We start from the raw sequence: 21,298 nt of genomic DNA, 5'->3' as shown, positions 1-21,298 counted from the left end.
TACATGTTATTGTATTCATTTTGTTTGATAGGTTAAAGATTTTGCAACTGAAATTGCCATCCACTTGAAGTGTTAATCAAGCATCTGCATTAATAAACAACAGTTTGGCCCTTTTTTCCATTATGTGGAAATCAAAAATTTGCATACGCTTCTATCAGCAGACATAGCGCAACATACACATCCCTCAGTTTCTGAAACCACATAAGTTCATTTTTTTCACTGATGTTAAATGCAGAAGAACCCTGATTCTGCTCTCTTTGATTCATGGAGAGGGGGCAGTTGTTCAGCGGGGAGTTGTTTTCTCTGAGAGGTCTCTTTAACACAAAAAAATGCACAGAACATTTCTTAGTCCAATGTAATCAAATATCCATACACGTTTTGGGCAATATAGCCCTCCTTAAATAGAATGTTTGCAATGTGGAAAGGGAGGGGAGTTTTGCCGGCTTGGCTTGCATATCCAAGCCACAGAGATAGACCCTGAGCTGTAATATTCACCAAGAAGTTGAGTGTTATGAGCTGCCGAAGCTTGTATTCCAAGTCTAGAGAGCTTCAGTCACATCTCTGCTTAATTCTGCGTATACAGCTTGTGTGGAGAAATGCCCTTTTGGCTTGTGGAGTTAACTTTCTATGGGCTGCAGAGGGGAGGGGCCAGTTCTGGAGTAGAATTTGATTGAGAGAGAGACAGTCGGTTGGTGAGGAGGTTGACAGTGAAGAGAGAGGGATGGCTCTGAAGGAAGATATAGGTTTGAGTTAAACCCCAGGAAACAAAGTGTCATACCTGCCCTATACTACATCCAGCTAGGGCATGAGTACAGAGAAGGAGGAAGAGAGATTAGGGGTTTTGTTTTTTCCTTATGTATTGTCTTCCATTCACTGCATACTTGTCTGGGTGGAGTTATAATCTTAAATAAATTTTGTTGATTAATGAAGGAATGAAGACCCTCTGTTCCACATAGATCCCCAACCACCTGGGTCCACTAGGAGGTGATAGAGAGGTCAAGGAATACAAAGGGACGTAACCAGAGGGAGGTTAGGAGACTGTCCCGCCTAACTGGAACCCCATACAGGGACAGTGGTGGCAGCAACTACCCAGAGACAGGAAAGTGAGACAGCCCCTTCAGGTGCCTGGCTAGGCGAAAAGGGAGGGGTAGGCAGAGCGGGGTCTACCAGAGGGAGGAAAGGCCCCGATTTGCCACAGCTTATGATAAAAATCAGCCTGGAGATGAGATGTGAATCTCCCTTAGCCCAGCATGCATTAAAAGTAATAAACATGATTTGGAAAACATATGTACCTTTTTTTGCTTGTTGATCATCACAACTTTCAAATGTACATGGTCCCCAAGCAGACCAGACTAATACTTCACACTCTATAGGACATGGGATATGGCACAACTGGGTGGTGCTTGGCGTTGGGCCTGTGCACAGCTTCCAATCCACAGGCTTGGATGCTATGAAGACAAAACAAACAAACATTTTTATAGGTAAATAAAGTCCTACTTTATATGAAAAGAAAAGACATTGCAACACTGCCTGCTTTGCCCAGAATGAACGCTTTTTCCTCAGCACTCTAAAAACTGCAGTTCACTCTGACTCCTAGGATACAGCTACCATCTAATCACAGCACACATGGGCATGAAGCAAATTTCGTCACGAAATGGGCTGTTTCATGTGTCGCGAAACAGCATTTTGTGGGGCCGCAGTTATCACGAAATTATAATGAAATTCATGACTTTTTGGCCTGTTTCGTTAGCTTTGTGGACGATTCATAATTGCCAACAGGCTGGCGTCAATCCATTGATTCCCTAGGCAACAATGGGCCCAGAACTTTTGTTGCCATTGGAAACCCCAATCATAGCCCACTTACCCTTGATTGGCAGCTCTCCTAACCATTTGGAGAGCTTCCATTCTGCCCTTTACAGCTGGGGGGGGGGGTCAATCTCCTAGGCAACCAAGGAGGTGGGCCTTCTGTAGCCATAGGCACATCAATCTCACCCCTCCAAACCCTGTTAGGCAGGTCTGTCAGCCAACCACAGACCTCCTGTTCTGATCTATGTCAGCGTTTTGCTGGGGTTGGAGTGGGAGAATGTGTGGAAGGATTTGGGATTGTGCTTTTGGCTGCTGCTGCTTTAAAGAGACTGAAAGAAGCCTCTTATTTCCAGCTCTTGGCCTTGCTGTGGGAAGGTCTTTGGGTGAGGGTGCTTTTTTCCTCCACCCCACCCCTCACTCTGTCTTTCCAGCCCAACTCCACCACGGCCGGTCCCTTCATCCTCCTCTGATTCAGCAACTCCTGGTCCCCATTTCAGTCATGCACTCTGGCAGCACTTCTCTTCCCACCCTTCCTGATCAACATATTGCAAACTGGGAGGGTGGGTGGAGGAAAGCCTGCTGAAGTCTCCCGGCGAGTTTGGCATCTCCAGGTATGAAGGGGGCTGCTGAAATGCCCTGGGTTCTGACGAATCACAAAACAAATCGTTTCAGCAAACATGTCAATTTCATGAAGTTTTGTGATTCGTGATTCATGGATCACAACGAAACATGAAACTCTCGTTTCACGCTTTTTCCATTTCACGCCCATGTCTACACTCCAGTCAACCATCCAGCCCCCTCCTTCTCTCCAGAGAGGCCTGCATTTAAACCAACAGTAACCAACAGTCAGCCCCCCCCCCATTAATATATACAAACTTATTTACATGCAGAACTTTACAATTATCATTTTGATCTTTTTGTCATTATGTATTTTCTCAATCAACAGATACTAAAAGTATAACTACTATCATCATGTGTGGGGGGTGGGGTGGGGTTCTGTGAACTTTTTTGATGTTAAAAAGATGCAAAAAAGATTAGGAACCATAGTTGTAGAATAAGCAAGCAAGTCACAATGTTTTGTATGATGACCAAAGTTTACCATGAGTTGCTCATTTGAGCTTGTTTAAGCCTAAACTCATTGAAAGTAAGATTGGGTAAGGATTCGGAATTCCTAATTCATCTCTAATGGACCACTGATTTAAAAGAACAATTATTATGCTCTTTTATTATTATTTTAAATATCTTGAACTTTTTTCTTTTAGTAAAAACCCACAGTTTCACAACCAGGGAAACTATTGCATAGAACTGTGTCGGGTATACAGCCAACATAGTTCGCTCAAAAGGGAGAGTAAGTCCTTAGACACGTTTCACTGAAATGTCCATTCGAAGGCCTTAATCACATACCTGTTATTTCAAAAGTGATTGATAGAAGTGGTGCAGCACTAGCCTTCGATGTGCTCTGTGACTGACTTTCTGAAATTACAGGGACAAAGACCACCATGATTACAAGAGAATGGAGGAGGGTTCTAACAGCCAAAGGCAGAATTAGCTTACGTTATCAGTATGGGATTTCCCCATTGCTACAGCAGTAATTTTTCTTTTTCATCTTTGTATCATTCCCTAGTTTAATAAGATTTTTCTGGAGGCATACATATTTTCATTTCCAATAATAAAAATCCCACTATCATTCTCCTCTGTGATTGTCTGCTGTCTTCAGGGCTTTGCACACTGAAATTCAGCTTTCCTCTTTGCTAGTTGGAATTGGAACTCAAGGGAAATAAAATGTTCTCACATTTATGTATCCAAAGAATAGTTATATTTTAATCTGCTTGTGTGTGTGTGTGTGTCCATTGAGATGAATGCTTGGTAAGCCATATTTTTCCTATCAAAATTCAATTGGGACTATTTCATATCAGCCTATACCAAACAAGATTTTTCAAAATACTGAAATACTGATCTCTGTGCAAAATATGGAACTATTGCTGGAATTATTGTGTCTTTAAGCAAGAGTGTATTGCCACCATGATGGCAGGCACATTTCAATTTCCCCAGTCAAGCATTAGCCAAGAATACTAGGGCTTCAACTGGTTTTTGTTACATAGTGTCATTCTCTCCAAAAACAGTTGAAATGTAAATATCACATACTGAAGAACATGTAGTAGAAGCAGGGCTTTTTTTCAGCGGGAACGCAGTAGAACGGAGTTCTGGAACCTCTTGAAAATGGTCACATGGCTGGTGGCCCCGCCCCCTGATCTCCAGACAGAGGGGAGTTTAGATTGCTGTCGGAGGGCAATCTAAACTCCCCTCTGTCTGGAGATCAGGGGGCGGGCCACCAGCCATGTGACCATTTTCTCCAAGGGCAACCCACTGAGTTCCACCACCTCCTTTCCCAGAAAAAAAAGCCCTGAGTAGAAGTATGTTGTTTCAATATTAATACCAGGATCTGAACTGGCACTTGGCTGTCTGATCTCAACAAGTTTATGCCTTCAAGTATGAAGACCGAAATGAAAATGGGATATCCTTAGGACTCCAGCAACCATGTAAATTAAGTTGAAACAAGTCAAGGACACCTCTTTTTTTGGAGTATGTGGCTGTATTCCTTTAGAAGTCAATACATACAGTTTAATGCAGGAATATATTGTGGGTGCTTTCAGGTCATTCTAAACTGTTTTTATTTAAGTTTATTGAAGTTTACTTGGCGTTTAGTATCTTAGTATTTAAACAAAAGAAGTCTTACAGTTATATAATAATATATGATTGTTTAAATTACTTAGGGAACAGTCTAGCAGGTCTACTCAGAAGTACGTTCCATTTTATTCAGTGGGGCTTACTACCAGGAAAATACTTTTAGGATTGCAGTCTTATTTTATTTAGAGCTACTGAGAAGTTCTCACGAGCAATCCCCACTAGAGTTCATGGGGGTTGTGAAAGAACAAGCTGTAAAGAGGCAGTGTTTAGATAATTCTCTGTTCTGTGGAGAAAATGTTCAGAAAAGGAAATGTCATTTTTTAAACAATTTATTTGAAAGATACATTTGGCACATAAGAAGTTCCATGACCAGGTGGGTCTACTGATCTTTTTACTGTTGCATCCACCACAGACATGCCACCTCTGCCCATGGTATTGTACTTTGTCTGATTCAATCTTGTAACCTGAAAGTGCAAAAGGCATGTACAGAAGGCAATCAGTCTTAAATGGAAAGATGGTCCATTTTTAAACAGTAAATGAAGAACTGTGACTCATTTTAATGGGACAAAATAGATTTGCAAATAGCACACTAAGATAATGTGTACTGCAGGATCATAAAGATTAAACTGCTGACTGTTTTGAAACAGAATTTAAATCACCATTTGGTTTCTGTTGTACATTTAAAGGAGTTAACATTGTTCTGAGCAGTGATGTACTCGTGTGTGTGTGTGTGTGTGTTACGTGCCGTCAAGTCGTCTCCAACCTATGGCGACTCTATAAATGAAAGACCTCCAAAATGTTCTATCTTTAACAGATTTGCTCAGATCCTGAAAACTAGAAGACGTGGCTTTTTTATTGACTCAAGACATCTTGTTTTAGGTTTTCCTCTTTTCCTGCTGCTTTTCACTTTTCCTAGCATTATTGACTTTTCCAGAGAATCTTGTCTTCTCATGATGGGACCAAAGTGACCAGTTTTAGTCTGGTCATTTTAGCTTCTACGGAGAATTCAGGCTTGATTTGATCTAGTACCCACTTATTTGTCTTTTTGGGATGTACTCAAACTAGAGGTCATTCCACACTGTATCCGAATCTCCCATGTGGACTCTGAAACAATGCAGATGCATTATAGCAACAGTTCCTTTATTTTTAAGTGGACTAATGGACTAAGGCCAAAAAAATGAAGGGGTGGGTGGGTGGTTTCCGAGCATCTCAGTTACATTTTCAGGTAGCAATCAAGAAAGCCTTCTGCCTGAGACCTTGAAAATGCTGAAGAACTAAAAGATGCACATCTTTATTTGCTGGATATATGAAGACAGTGGATATGAGGACCTGAAAGTTAGATTGTTAACTTTCTGCTGAAAAATGAACAATATGTACTGAATGAACTTGTTTCCATAAATAATGTAACTCAGAAAAAAATCTGAAGTTAAAGTTTAAATGATGCGAGTATCTTAAAACTTTAACCTCTTGTGCTAATTGTCAGCAATTCCAACATACCTTCTTTTTCTTTGAGCGTGTTTAAATAAGAGAGGAGGTTTTCATTAGCTTGCACACAATACACCTCCCGCGTCTGAATCCCACCTCCACAAAGAGCTGTTTGATTTCCACGTCGTTTATCCTGCTGGCTCAGTAAAGGATCAATGCGACATTCAGTCCACTCTGTCGTTCTCCAACCATACCTGAGATCAAAAACATCAACAATAAAGCAATCCAAGTTAATTTCATAAACAAAACCACTGGACTTTCCTGCTAAATTTTCAGGCTTACCACCCAAATATTTTAAATTGACTTCCAAAGGTACTTATAATAATTTCTTCTATTTGGGGTAGACTATTTAAGGAGCAATCCTAAACAGGTTTACTCAGAGGTAAGTGCCATTTTATTCAATGGGGCTTACTCCCAAGAAAGTATACTTAAGGATTGCAACCATAGAGCCAAACGAGACAATACAGCATCCCTGAAGGGTTCTTTGAGCTCTTGAAATTGGTGAGGGGGAGACAGGAGCCCCTCCTCCCCCCACGCGTTAGTCTCTAGCAGAATTGTCCCTCATGACATTTGTGAAGTGATGTAAGCAGCATTTGTAAAGAGGTAAAAAGGCAGCAACATTCCTGGGGACACCATATTGTAGGGATGGGGTCTCAGAGCAGAACCACAAGTGACAAAAGGCACAGATTGGACACTTGTCTGCTTCCCTCAAGTTTTGATGGGAAATGTAGGCAGCTTGGCGGAATGTTGGACAAGTGACAGTTGAAAAGTCCATTGGACAGCAGTCAGAGAGCGAAGCTGCGAGACCAGGATGCCTACATTTCCCATCAAAACTTGAGGGAAGCAGACAAGTGTCCCATCTGTGCCTTTTGTCACTTGTGGTTCTGCTCATAGATGCTTCGCTAATGAGTTAGGGACCATAGACTTCACCATTATGTTGTCTTACATATTATCTGTTGCTTTAAATATGGAGTCCTATGTACTACCTGTGCTTTAAGTTGTCTAATGTCAACCCTAGAAGTGATTATGTTTTGTTTCATTATTTTCTTCTACTTTGTATTGGATTCTTGCTAACGTTATGTCTTTTAAAACTTTTATCTATTTACTCTATGGCATTGTTTATGGAAATGTCCTTGATACTGTATGGTAATATACTTGATACGGATTGTACTAATCTTGAGTCTCAGTGAGAAAGGCGGACTATAAATGACATAAATAAATAAATAAATAAAAATAGTCTGGTCCTGCATTACATTAAATAAGCAATAATACATGTATTGAAGTGTCAGACTAAAATTGCAGAGGAGGACTAGTTTCCAATCCTCCCTCTGCCATGCTGTTAACTGGGGAACCTTTGGACAATCTCTGTCTCTCAGCATAACCTACCTCAAAGAGTTGCTGGTTAAAATGAAGAGCAAGATTCCGGTCCAGTAGCACCTTAAAGACCAAATGGATTGCCAGGGAATGAGTTTTCAAGAGTCAGAGCTCCCTTTATGAGATACGAGGAGTGGGAAAAGGAAGGGGTTCTACATTCCTGGCAAAGTTTGGGAGAGGAATTGTAAATTAGACAGTCAGGAAGCTAGCTATAATGCATGCTGGAGTTCGTTTGTTAAAGCCTGAATGTGAAGTGCAGAAAATTAGCATCTGTAATGTGAGAAAAATCCTATGTCCCAATTCAACCATGAGGGATCGATCCATTGTTCCAAAATTTAATTTCAGTAATCTCACACTGTAATTTTTCTTTGAAGTTTCTCTTCTTGAGAATTGCCACTCTTAAGTCAGCAATGGAATGCCCTGGCAGACTGAAATGTTCTCCCACATGTACCAGAGCACTATTTAAAGATACATCTACGTATTTAGGTATTAATTTATATTTACACAACAGTGAAAAACTACAGTCATATTTCTCAACTACCCCTCCTTCCCTTGCCCTGCCCCCATATCTGAGTTACTTTTTTATTGTCAAGATAATAGTGATTTCTCTAGAGCATGAGGCCTTCCCGCTGAGCAGTGATGAACGACAAGAAACTGTGCACTTTCCAATCAGCTAGTGCATGGGGAAAAAAAGAACTGTGAATACTAACTTAAAATCTCAATCAGCCGTATGAAGTAAAAGAAATGTCACAAGACATTTAAATCGAGTAGTTTAAGCAGATTATCAAGGGAACTGCTTTCACAGGCCACAGGAGATGGAGAATGATATTTATTTTCTTCCAAGAAAACTGACAGTATACCACAATCAAAGACAGAGTGGCAGAATGACATGATACCAACAATACCTTCTCTAATATTCTGCCATTTCCTTCTAGGGAGATAAAGGGGAAAAATACACCCAGATGGTTCCTGAGGTTCATGTGCTAATATTAATCTCAATTAGAAGCTACCAATTAAAGCAATCACTTGAATCTAAACTAAACCTGTGCCCTAAACAGGACTAATCTATTTGTTGCTGCTTTTAGATTTTTTCTTCCTACTGACCAGTTGCTGAAGACATATCAGGATGCTTAAGGAATATTTATTAGCCTTGCTCAGAGATAATCTCTTTTATCCTTCTGTGTACAGAGTACTTCAAATGTGAGATTCTGCTGAGTATCTATCTACATTAGCATTTACTCCACAAATGGAACTATATGCCAGTTTGTTGACATGGCTACTGGCTTACAGCTACTTATATATGGATACCTTATTTTTAAAATTAGAATTTCACTCCTGTTATACAAGGGTTTTTTTAAAAAATTATGAGGTGGCTCCTCTTGTTCTTTAAAACTTCATTTATACCCTGCCTTGCTCCCCAATGGAGACGCAAAGTGGCCTACAACATTCTCCTCTCCTCCAGTTTATCGTCACAACAGCCTTGTGAGGTAGGTCAGGCTGAGGTAAGTTAGGTAGGTTATGCTAAAAATCCAGACAGATATTAAAGCTTACATGATACACGGGGGCACTCCATCTCCTTGAGACATACACTCCTCGGTTTCTTCTAGTTCCGGGCACTCACTTTCATTACCAACAGGAAACTGTTTAATGGTCCTTGTTCTTGTGCGATTGCCTTTCGGGGATGTCATATCAAAGCATGTCTTGGAACATGGGCTCCATTCAGACCATTCTGTCACCTGGCATTCCTTTGTGATCACACAAGACTGGAAAGTAATTGGCAATTTCTCCTGTTGGCAAAAGCTGCAGAAGAATATCAAGATGGTTAGGAAATGTATTCCCTTATGAATTCCTAGCAGTATTTTATATCCATTGTACTGTCAGACTCGCATGCTTAGTAAACACCTGTTTCAGCTGGCTACTGAAAATTACTTTGTGAAACAGACATTGCCTCACATTTTATTCCAATTAAATCTATAATGCTAAGAGTTAGATGAGAAGACTCTGTTCACAGTAAGAAGAGACTGTGACTTATGATGCCTTGGGAATAAGTGATTGTATTTTATTCACATTATTTTATTCACATTATTCACTTTTATTCACATTCCCATCCTACAGTCACTCCATTGGCTACCTATCAGTTACCATGCTCAGTTCAAGGTATTGGTTATTACATACAAAGCTCTTCACGGCCTTGGTCCAGCATACCTACAGGACTGCCTCCCTCCCTATGTCGCTCCACGGCAGCTTCGCTCATCTGAACAGGGCTTCTTGCAGGTGCCAGCCTGCACTTGGGCGAAATCAACAGTAGCCCATACACGAGCTTTCTCTGTGGTGGCCCCTACCCTATGGAACGGCCTGCCTGAGAAGGTCAGGAGAGTCCCCACGCTCCTGGCTTTCTGCTAACGATGCAAAACCAAATTACTCAAAAAGACTTTTTTCTCAGCTAGGAGGGCAGTATTGTAGGAAAGATGTCCCAGATTAGGAACCACAGACTTCACCATTATGTTGCCTCACATATTATCTGTTGCTTTAAATATGTACTCCTATATACTACCTGTGCTTCATGTTGTTTAATGTAAGTCTAGAATTTATTATGTTCTGTTTCAGTAATTTTTCAACCCCATATTGGATCCTTACTAATGCTATGTCTTTGTAAACTTGTATTCCTTTATCCTATGACATTGTTTATGAAAATGTTCTTGACACTGTATGGAAATGCCTACCCTTGGCCTTGCTACTGATTGTACTAATCTCACACTATATAATCCGCCTTGAGTCTCAGTGAGAAAGGCAGAATATAAATGACATAAATAAAATAAAAATAAAATAATTAGGACCAAACTTAATATAAAATTAAAACATGATCAGCAAAGACTTCCCAGGACAGCATTAGCTCAGTCTCCCTGGCAAGTGATTCTTCCTTTTTATCAGAGTAGCTGTCACTGAGGCCAATCGCCAGATCTGGACAAAATGTTAGCTGTCAAACTCCATCCATTTCATTGGAGATGACTACTGTGCCCTGAAGAAAGAGGTGGGGGTAACCAAGGTTAATACAAACGGGTAAAGGATAGTCTTTATTATATAAACGCAAGATTATGACCCAAACAGATAAGTCAGGTTCAGGTTACCATGTGCTGCAATGATAGCTAGGACTATAGACAACTAATGATAAAGAAATATTTTCATCCATAAATCTGTATGTGACCCAACTCAAAGATATTCATAGAGTGTGTGTTATGTGCCATCAAGTCGCCTCTGACATATGGCGACCTTATGAAGGAAAGACCTCCAAAACGTCCTCTCGTTAACAGACTTGCTCAGATCCTGCAAGAGACTCAACATTTTGAGGTGTCTTAAAGACTACCCTAGTTACCTGAAAAGAAGACTAGGATTTTTTTTTCAACATGTGCTTTCAAGAACAAGACGGACTGCCTTAAATTTGCATACCAGTTACAGTTAGGTATAGTAATTTTTAAAATAGTTTTCTGTGTAATCTTTTTTAGGAGGATCATCTTACATTCAGGGTCATCTTCCTTTCAGGTAAATATAGTAACTGGATTATACATCATTCATTAGCTTTGCAGCCAACGGAGTATCTCCATGGGTGCACGTAACAGGCTAAGAATATGTACACAGACATACACACAGAGATGCATTAATGAACAATAGAGGACAATGTGGATTAACAAGGCAAAAAAATGAAAATACCAGGATAGAACACAACAATCCAAGCACAGATGAAGCTGAGCTGCTGCTTGAACAATTTATTAATTTGAGGGCAGAAGACAGTAAAAGAAATTGCTGAATTCCTAGGACTAATTTTCAACTGGATCCGAGAAGTTTATCTAAATTAGGGTGAGTGAGCAGCAATGTAAATTAAATTCAAGGTGGGTAAGTATAAAATGATGTGCACTGGAACAAAAAAATCTTAACTTTAAATAAATGCTGATGGTGCCTTAACTGGCTGAGGCTGAGATTGAAAGAGATCTTGGGGTTGTAGTGGAAAGCTCAACCAAAACATCAACTCAGTGTGCAGCAGAGGGGGAAAAACAAATTCCATGCTAGGAATTATTAGGATAAGGACTCAAAATTAAATGGCCAGTAATGCAATGCCCTTATAAAAGGCTATGGTGTGGCCTCATTTGGAATATTATAGGCAGTTTTGGAATATTATGGAATATTATAGGCAGTTCTGGTCACTGTTACCTTTGTTATTGCAGAGCTGGAAAAGGCACAAAGGAGCGCAACTGAGATTAGCTTTTCCTGTGAGGAAGGGCTAAAGAGAGCCTGGGACTTTTCAGTCTAGAAAAAGATAGCTGAGGGGAGACATGATAGAGGTTTATAGAATTATGCATGAGGGAGAGAAAGTAGATAGAGGGAAAATTTTTTCTTCCTCTCCCATAATACTTGAAATTGGGGGCACCCAATGAAATGGTTGGGAAATAGGTTCGGGACAGGCAAAAGAAAATAGTTCTTTACTCAACAAGTAAGTAAACTGTGGCATTCACTGCCAGCTATTGGGAGTGGAGAAGAGTAATGGCTGAAAATCCTCCAAGCAACACCGTAATACAGGGCTCGGCAAATCACAGCACCTAGAGATTTCGTTGTGGTATCTAATATTTTCAACACTCATTTATTGTAAGTGCCTCTTGGTGATTCTCAGTAGAAGTACAAAGCTTATTTAAGTGACCAATAGAAGTTGCTTTTTGCTGTGGTGTCAACTAGGGTTGCTCTTCTATTTATTTTTATATGCTATAACACTTCTGTTATAGCTTTTAAAAAAATGACAAGAAACTGTGAAGAGTTTAGGATTGGGCTTTTTGGTAGCAATAAATTAGGAAGTATGGTTATTAAAATATTTATTTGATTTATTTGATTTGATTTATACCCCGCCCTCCCCACAGATGGGCTCATATAAAACCCCGAAGGCTGAAAAATAAGCCTAAATTTTTGGGTGGCTTGTAAAGCCAAAGAAAATTTGTCAAGGCTTGCCATAATACAAATCCAAACTCCACCTTAACCCGTACTTGGTAACTGAAGTCCCTGGAACTGAGTCAAGGGATTCTTTTGTTCTGTGTCACTGAAGGCCACCACCCTGTTAGGCAGGTTGAGCTCAGAGAGCATGGCTGGCCCACGTCGCTAACAGTGAAATCCTAAGCAGAGTTACTGCAATCTAAGCCCGCTGAAATCAATGGACTTAGACTCCAGTAACTGTGCTTAGGATTGTGCTGCTGATTAACTTTGTTATTCAGCAGAGATTTAAACACAACAGTCCCCACCCCCACCACCCAATCAAGAGCTCACGTTTTATTCACTGTGCCATACTTCTCGGTTCAACTAAAAATGCCCATGGGGAAAGATCAAGTCTAAGTAAAAACTGCATTGCTGTGTTTTATTTTGTCCTCCCAAGGGATAATGATTCTGAAATAATCTTTTAAAAGTTTTTAAAGTTTTCCCAATAATGCAAATTACATACATGCAGTATGCAAGCATTGATCAATAAGAACAAGTGCTGATCTTGCATTTTGGTGAATATCAGGAAAAAAAGGCTGCTGACGATATAATTTTGAGACTCTATTAGTATAAAAGCTTGTTCAAATGTATCATTTGAATACTGATATTTTACTTCTTGGCAAGCACAGCAGGTGATGTCAGTTCTGCCTGGATTGGGCTACGTCCAAACGAAGATGTAAAAATTCATTCCTGCCCTGTTAGCAACAGAAAGTGGCACAGGAAAAGGCACAAATACATGTCCACATGCCCCATTCCCATGCTGACTGTGTACTAATACCCCTTTAAAAGGATGAAGGGGAGGTAGTATATGGAGCTTAGCTCCATTACACCCTCCCTGTGGTTGCTATTATGGATGCTCCATCAAAAGCCATGCCATAGTTTCCCCTTTACTTCAGTGAAAATGAGGTTTATATTTTCTTTGAAGTGAAGGCGGTAAAAGAGGTGCAGATGATTTGTACCCAAAGTGGGAATGGCGTGATATGGTTGCTTCCCTTTAATGTGTGGGCTTCCCAAGGCTTTTTTCTGGGAAAAGAGGTGGTGGAACTCAGTGGGTTGCCAGCACAGGGGGTAACTCTTGGCAGGAGGTGGTGCCCCTGGTACCACATGCACGTGCACAAACTGTGTGCATGCTCCCAGGACTGCACAATAACGTCACTTTGGGTCAGCTGGAACAAGGGGGGGGTAAAGTTTAAATCGCCCTCGGTGACAATGGTAACATGGTCGGTGGCCCCAACAGAGGGGAGTTTAGATTGCCCTCCGCGCCGCTCAGCAGCACGGAGGGCAATCTAAACTCCCCTTTGTCTGGAGATCAGGGGGGCGGGGCCACCAGCCATGTGACCATTTTCAAGAGGTGCCGGAACTCCATTCCATCGCGTTCCAGATGAAAAAAAGCCCTGGGGCTTCCTATCATCCGTGGGCCCAAGAAATCCCCATGTGGAAGCAGCCCTGGGTATAGAAACCAGCAGCATGAGAAACTTCTCTGACCAGTCAGATTCCTCTAGACTTTATCTCTCTGTCTCTGACCTGCTAGTTTCTGCCTTCTTTGATCCAGCCGGCCAGTACTTGCTAGCAATGAATTACTACCTGTATATGAAGGGGGAGGGGCAGGGAAATGCACTGCATGCGTAGCATAGCAGCACTTCATATTTTGACGTTGTGGAATGCTAGCTTTCTAAATCTGTAATATCTACTAACAGGTAAAAAGTATAGAGGACTGCTGACAGCCACCATGAACACCCGGACAAAGATTCTCTCTGGGCTTGCCCTAATATATTACAGATTATTTAAATGGACAAAATTAAAAAGCCCTGCCTTGGATAGCACAGGCAAGACCAATCATATCAGACCTCCAAGGAAGACCAGAGTTCGTATGCTGAAGTAGGCAATGGCAAACCACCTCTGTCAGTCCCTTGCCTTCAAAACCCATCATATTTATTTAATAAGTTGGCTGCAACTTGATGGCCTTTTCCACCACCACAAACTTTTTCTTTAGACGGCCATGCACAGGAAGAGGAACGAGAGAGAGGGGAAAGTAGGTGGCCCTGAGGATGCCTCCAGGATTGTTCACACAGCAAAAAATTACTGTTGCTCATTTTAATTATGTCTAAAACTAATATTTTAATACAAGACTTAATATCAAGTAGCCACAATAGGATTGTCAAGCGTATTTGGTGGTAAAATTACTCTACAAATTCAAACAATTATATCCTGAGTTATAACTGTAGGTTCACACTTGCAATACTGTCTGCATATTTATTTATTAAAATACTTCTATCTCACCTTTCCTCATGGCTGAAGGAGGCTTAAAACTCCATGATTAAAACCATCCAAGTTCCAATAAAATCTCAGTTCACCCCCAACTTCATTTAAGAATCTCTCTGTGTGTCTTATTTTTTTCTTTTTAATAGAGTGCTGTATCACATCAGAACCAGGGCACAGATGAGAATGGTCAGCCCAAAATAATTTCCAAACAGTCTTACCAAACACATTCAGGGGATGCCTTGCACATTGCAGGCCTGACACATAAACCAATTTGGAAAATGTAGTCTTCAAGAGCAGCTCAATGTGCAGTGAGTCACAGTACAGTACTAGGGTTGCCAGGTCCCCTTACGCTCTGAGCGGGGGGCAGAGGATCTGGCACTCACCTTTTTAGTTACTTTTGTGTGCGCGCAAAGTGCATGCATGCTCCCAGCCTGCACAATGACATCATCCAGTGACATCATCGCACAGGCCTCATGCCATAGTGCTCCCGTGGCCCGCTGCAGAGTGTGGGAACGCTGCCGGGGTGGTGGAACAGGCCCTGGAGTGCTCCTGCACTTCGAAGCAGACTGATTTTGGCCCCAAACGGGCTCAATTTGGCCTGCTGAAGAACATGGGAGTGCTGCTAAGAGGGCCCTGGCAAGCTCCTGTGCTTTACAGCAGGATAATTTAGGCCCCAAATGGTCCCAATTTGGCCCATTCGGGGCTCAAATCATCCCACTGTGGTGCGTGGGAGTGCAGTGTGCCACCCAGGAGTGTGTCTCGGGAGGTTTGTTCCCCCACCTTTTCCCCCAGCAGCCAGGTAAGCAAGGGCAGCAAGTGAAGGTGGGAGCACCTACCCCTGGCAACCCTACACAGAACAGAAACCATGAGGTTAAAAAAGCATTTAGAGTGGCCAGGTTGATTGAGTCTGGGAAAGGAGAGAACTGGCAAACCAAATGCACACTTGACCACCACGTAAACCTGCTTTTCAAATAGGATGATTGGGTCCACTGCATAGGTTACAAATGTAAAAGGATTAAGTATGCAAATTTTGATCCACAAACTAGCAAAAAAAAAATCACTCTCACTCCTTTTCAACATCACTTGGGATGCCTTTTATGGACAAACTAGCAACCAAGCCCATTGTATAAACAACAGACTAGAAAACCTGGTACCCTGGCTGCACGCTCGGCCCTTCATGCCGAGGCTCTCACTGCGCCTGCGTCTATTCGTGCCCGCATCTGCAGCTCGGAGGCAACAGCACAATTCAGCCGGCTGTTTCTTCAGACGCTGCTGCCCTTGTGGTGGCCTGCACCATACTGGTGCTTCATAGGCCGGCAGCTGAGGCCCTGGAGAGACCGGCACAGCTCTGCTGTCTGCTCTGATGGCTGCTCAGGTTGGCACGTCTCCTCCCTGTGCCCAGGCCATCCAGGCCAGCAGCCAAGGCCCAGAAGGAACCGACACGGCTCCGGGGGCTGCTCCGGGGGCTGCTTGGGCTGGCGCAGCTGAGGCCCAGGAGGGACCAGCGTGGCTCTGCTGGCTGCTCTGGTGGTGGCCCACAGTTGGATGTCTTCCCTCCGTACCCCAGCTGAGTTCATGGGCGTAGACTCTGTCTCTGGGCTGTCGCAGCTAGTTAAGTCCATTACCAACAACTCACTTTTTATCCCCGCGAGTGCGCCTGCATGAGGGTAAATAGTGAATAGTTGGCAACACAGTTTGCCTTTTATATCTTAGGATAGAACCAGCGCTTTCTGAAAGTTTCCAAGGAATGGCACACCCCTCACCTTCCATATAGAGGAAGCAAGTTCTATAAGCAAATCCAATGTAAGTTTGGTGCCTCATATTACCCTACTGTCCTGGGAAGGAGTGCTGCAAGTGCTCTCGGCCATGAGTGTAATGAAAGTATCAGGCCTCAATCAGAGACCTTTATAGTCTTCAGTATTTCTCTGTTATAAATCTTTTTTGTTGCTCCTACACTGCCATTTTACATTTGAGTTTCTTGTCATTATTTTACCTTTTTATGGCATTTCCGCAATTTACTCTGCAATTTTATTCCCTGCACACTAAAACTGTTAACATTTATTGTCCCCTATTTGATTTCCCTTTTGATTACATACAGACTATTCCATTGTTCTGGAAAGAATAACGTAACTGAATTCAGCAGGGGAAATGGCGCCAACATAATCACTGGGTACATATCAGAAATAAAAAACAATTGAATAGCAAGTTGTTAGTTCTAGCTTTAAATTGAAAAAAAGCCTCTTACATACAAAGAGCACAATAATTCAGAATTAAATAAATATGAATACACATTAGCACATTAGCAGGGCAAGACTGTTCAGCTATAGGCCATTAATTCTCCATGAAGAAGGGGGGAATCCACGTTCCAGAACCTTTGGAGCTTTGTATTCTGTGGGTGTCTGGGGAACTATTTAAGGCAGATTATTCACTTGCTGTTGACATTATGTCTATCTTGATTCTTTATTTAGTACCCCATTGAACCTGAGCACTTACAAACATTACTTCATTTTCTATGAGCTATTTTTTTTTCAGTGACTATAGGCAACAGCAACTGATAAGTCTGGCCCTTTATGAAAGAATATAAGAATATTTTTATATTGACTGTAAAAACATCATCCTGTTCCATAGTTTTCATCAACAGCCCTGACATTTAGGACCAAATTCAGAACAATTGTGAGCAGGTCCAAGAAATATAGCTGTGTTCCCTTTCAAAGCACGATGAGAGGGTCACTCCATGCTGCCCTTCTCTGGGTTTTAAATGGGAACCTGCAGGCAGGGAGTGGCTAGTATGGTCAGTGTAACTGAGGAGAGAGAGTCAGCACTGCGAACCAGGAAATCCTGCTTTCCAATCTCATATCTGCATTCAGCTCCATAAGCCAAACAACTCTCTCACAGCTTCATCCCATCTTTTACATCTGCAATATGGTCATACCTTCAATGCTGTTGTGAACATTATGAAATAATGTACATGCCACGCTTTGAACACATTATGTAAGTGTTAAGTATTTATGCACAGGAAAATGCATGGGAGATTGTGGGAAGGGTGCTTAGAAGGGACAAGGAAACAGTGGAAAGGAGTTTGGGAGAATAGAATGGGGGTGAAAGGGAACAGAGTGTCAAGCTGACCCATTAAAATTCATGGTATCATGAATTTTCACTTCCTTTGTGGTTACTACTCACTCATTCATTCTCCTCTACACATAATGCGCATTACATAGATTAAGGTCTCCATCCTGAGTAGCGATGGGCATGATCCGCATTACGATTGAAAAAAACCCATGATAATGGCAATCGCGCAATCGGGACCCGGCAGATCATGCTCGGGCACGGCCAACGATCCAGAGGTCGGGAGGGGGGGCTGGATCGGGGCTTGATCAGGGCGATCGTGCTCGGATCGGGAAGCCAGACACTGAGGCGCCAGCAATCTATTGCCCTGGCAACGGAGCCAGGGGAATGCCTGAGCTGTGTTTGCCCTCCTTCTGTCGCCTTGGAAACACGAATGGAAGCCCAGCTTGCCTTGATCAGCAGGGCTTCCTTCCAACCACGGAGCAGCAAAGCAGTCACCAGCTGGGAGAAGACGCCCAAAGGAGGGAGGGGGAAGGGGGTGTTCTGTAGCCATGGGCACTCCAATTTCATCCCCGCAAACCCTGATGGGCAGCTCTGACAGCCAAACACAGACAGCCAAACTCAAACACAGATGCCGCCGGCATCAGCCACCGTTCCTGTATCGCTGGGAACAGCGGGGCGCCCCTCCGCTTTTGCCTCCACGATCCACGATCCACGGATCGGAAACGGGAGATGATCGGTGTGGATCGTTAATTCGGGATCGTTGCCAGCACCGATCCACGATCAGCTGGATCGTTATTTTTTTTGGATCATGCCCACCTCTAATCCTGAGTCAAACATAAAACAATCACACATGAGCAGAAGAGAAGGCTAGGGAGCTCCCAGGTTAAGAAGAACTGCAAGAGGCTTGGAGTGTGTACGGGTCAAAAGCTTTTTTACATTTGCTGCCCTTTACCGACTGTTCATTTTGGAGCTAGAGACAGAGATCTCTTGGGGGGCATGCTTTAGGGCCAACAAATAAAACAAGTGTGCTTCCCCAAGCCCACTTTTCTCCTCCCCCTACAGTATCTTAATAAGTCGAAAAGAACTCATCCCCCCTTCAGAACAGACATGGGGGGGGGGGTTGAGAAATAGGCCAGAAAGAATTTGCAGGCAGTTATCTGGCAATTCCAAGTTGGAGCCTGAACTGGATAACTTTCTGCTAAACCAACGCATATTTTTGCATCAACGCATTTTCCACTCCTGCTAAGATAACCCCAGAATCATGAAGGAATAAATAACAATAATTTTTGATTTATATACCACCCGTCAGGACACCTTAACACTCACTCAGAGTGGTTTACAAAGTATGTTATTATTATCCCCACAACAACAAACACCCTGTGAGGTGGGTGGGGCTGAGAGAGCTCTGAAGAGTTGTGACTGACCCAAGGTCACCCAGCTGGCTTCAAGTGGAGGACTGAGGAATCAAACCCAGCTCTCCAGATTAGAGTCCTGTCGCTCTTAACCACTACACCAAACTGGCTCTCACACCAACTGGAAGTGCATGTGAATGTGCCTCATCACCAACCTCCAACAAATACTGGCTTCCCTCCATTTTGTCCTCATGTACATGTCCCATTCAAACTCATTTCTCATGGTCTAAAAAAAGCCTGATATGGGGTGGTTGTTTGCCTCCAACTCTGCCACTATCCAGGGGGTTTAATCTGCAGTGAAAATATACTGCCTGAATGGAATAAGACATCAAGCACTCGTTTTGTGGCAGCTAACAATGAACAGCTTGTTCTGTTGATGAGACAGAACATCCTTCAGACAAACTGAGAACATTATTTACTATTGGTGATTGGTGAAATAAACATCACCACTATCAGCAAATGGGTATATGGAAGCAAATCAAAAGGAATAATACTACAGAACGGGAACACTCTGAGTCAATCCCTTCCGAGACTCAATTCTGCCACACTTCACTTTATAAACATGCATTAATATTAGGAGCTGCCTTTTACGGAGTCTAACTATTGCTCCATTTAGTCAATTATAGTCTGCAATGACCAGCAACAGCTCTCCAGAGTCTCAAGGACTCTTGCCCAGTTCTACTAGCTGAGATCCATTAAAGATAGCAGTGATTGAACCTGGGACCATATACACACAAAATCTGTCACATTACAAAAAGGAGAGGGGGATAATTTCACTAACAGTATTAATCTTGCAGCTACCATTGGTATCAATCTTTTAGTACAGGCACAAAAGCCATTTTAAAATTTGCTGGATTTCCAATATTGTGAATACAGCCAGATTCTGCACACGGCTTCACTCTGGATGAAAAACCTGCCACATTATGAAAGTACCATGTGAGCAAATTAACATGTCTGGCCTTATGCCACAACTGTGGACTTCTTGTGGCACATTATTTTCTGAATAATATGAATTTGTAGGCATTGAAAGTGAGGACTGAACTAGAACTATAAAGAGACATAGTGTTGCTGCTATCCCTTGTCTCTTTGCCCATTTTTCCTTGGAACATAGAAGTAAACATTGTAATGATCTTCCACCCATCCATCCCTCTCCCTTTGCCCGAGAGCACCCAAGAGGCAGCAGTGGAATGCGTATGTATGTGAGAGAGCTTGGACTTCCCCTCTGCCTTCCCCTCTTTTGTCTTATTTGGGCAGCCACCACCAATCAAACTCTGCCTTTCGCTATCTGCAGTCTCAGGTGCAGATACAGGTTATGTGTGTGAGAGAGAACAGCTATGCTCCTCTCTTCTCCTGCCTGCTAACTGACCTTAGCTTAATTAGGAGTTTTTGGTCTATACATGGACAAACAGCCAGGCAGTCTAGGTGAGATTCTTTGAACACAATCTGAGATATTTAGGAAAAAGACCTCTATTTACTAACATATATCCCATTTCACTAAAGCACAGGAAGACTGGAAAACTAAATCAAAACCTTACAGAAGTGTTTCAGAACTATGGAGGGGTACATGAGGCTAAACAGGTTGTATCATCATAGGGTTTTCAAGGTTGTGCTGTAACATCTGATTGTTTCAATGCAGAACCCGTACTCTGGACAAGAGGCTACTGTTAGGACAGAATATGGGGAAACAGAATGATTTCCAGTTGACAAAGGTGTCCGACAAGGATGTATATTATCTCCCTATCTGTTCAACCTATATGTAGAACATATCAGAATATATCATAAGGAAAGATGGATTAGATTTATAAAATGCTGAAGAAAAAGTTAGTGAAAGGAACATTAACAATTTGAAATATGCAGATGACACTAAATTACTGGCAAAAAACAGTGAAGACTTGAAATGAAGGTTGAAGAAGAAAGTGCCAAAGCAGGATTATAGCTGAACATCAAGAAAGCCAAAATAAGGTCTACTGAGGTAATACACAATTTTAAGGCTGTTACTGAGGAAACTGAAATAGTTCAAGATTTTTTATCCCTTGCTCAATCATCAGCCAAAAGAGAGACTACACCCAAGAAATCAGAAATAGATTGAGACTTGGCAGGGCAGCCATGAAGAAAATAGAAAAGATCCTTAAGGGATGTTGCTGGAGACTAGAGGTGTGTGCTTCAGGTTTCTGATTTGGGTAAAAAAC

The 21,298-nt window shown here is 42.2% G+C and overlaps 1 protein-coding gene across 1 annotated transcript in view; it reads right to left on the bottom strand.

The window, feature by feature from the left end:
* THSD7A (thrombospondin type 1 domain containing 7A) overlaps nucleotides 1-21,298 on the bottom strand; it is a 378,974-nt gene that overhangs the window by 160,047 nt on the left and 197,629 nt on the right. Inside the window, exons 5-7 of the mRNA XM_054991106.1 lie at nucleotides 8,905-9,153; nucleotides 5,992-6,173; nucleotides 1,293-1,448 (exon numbers count right to left, since the gene is read on the bottom strand). Of these exons, the coding sequence (XP_054847081.1) occupies nucleotides 1,293-1,448; nucleotides 5,992-6,173; nucleotides 8,905-9,153 (587 nt within the window). The remainder of the gene's footprint in view (nucleotides 1-1,292; nucleotides 1,449-5,991; nucleotides 6,174-8,904; nucleotides 9,154-21,298) is intronic.

The sequence above is a fragment of the Eublepharis macularius genome, chromosome 11, assembly GCF_028583425.1.
Source record: "Eublepharis macularius isolate TG4126 chromosome 11, MPM_Emac_v1.0, whole genome shotgun sequence".
NCBI lineage: Eukaryota > Metazoa > Chordata > Lepidosauria > Squamata > Eublepharidae > Eublepharis > Eublepharis macularius.
The sequence above is the reverse complement of the archived record's forward strand: the minus strand, read 5'-3'. Positions and strand labels throughout refer to the sequence as shown.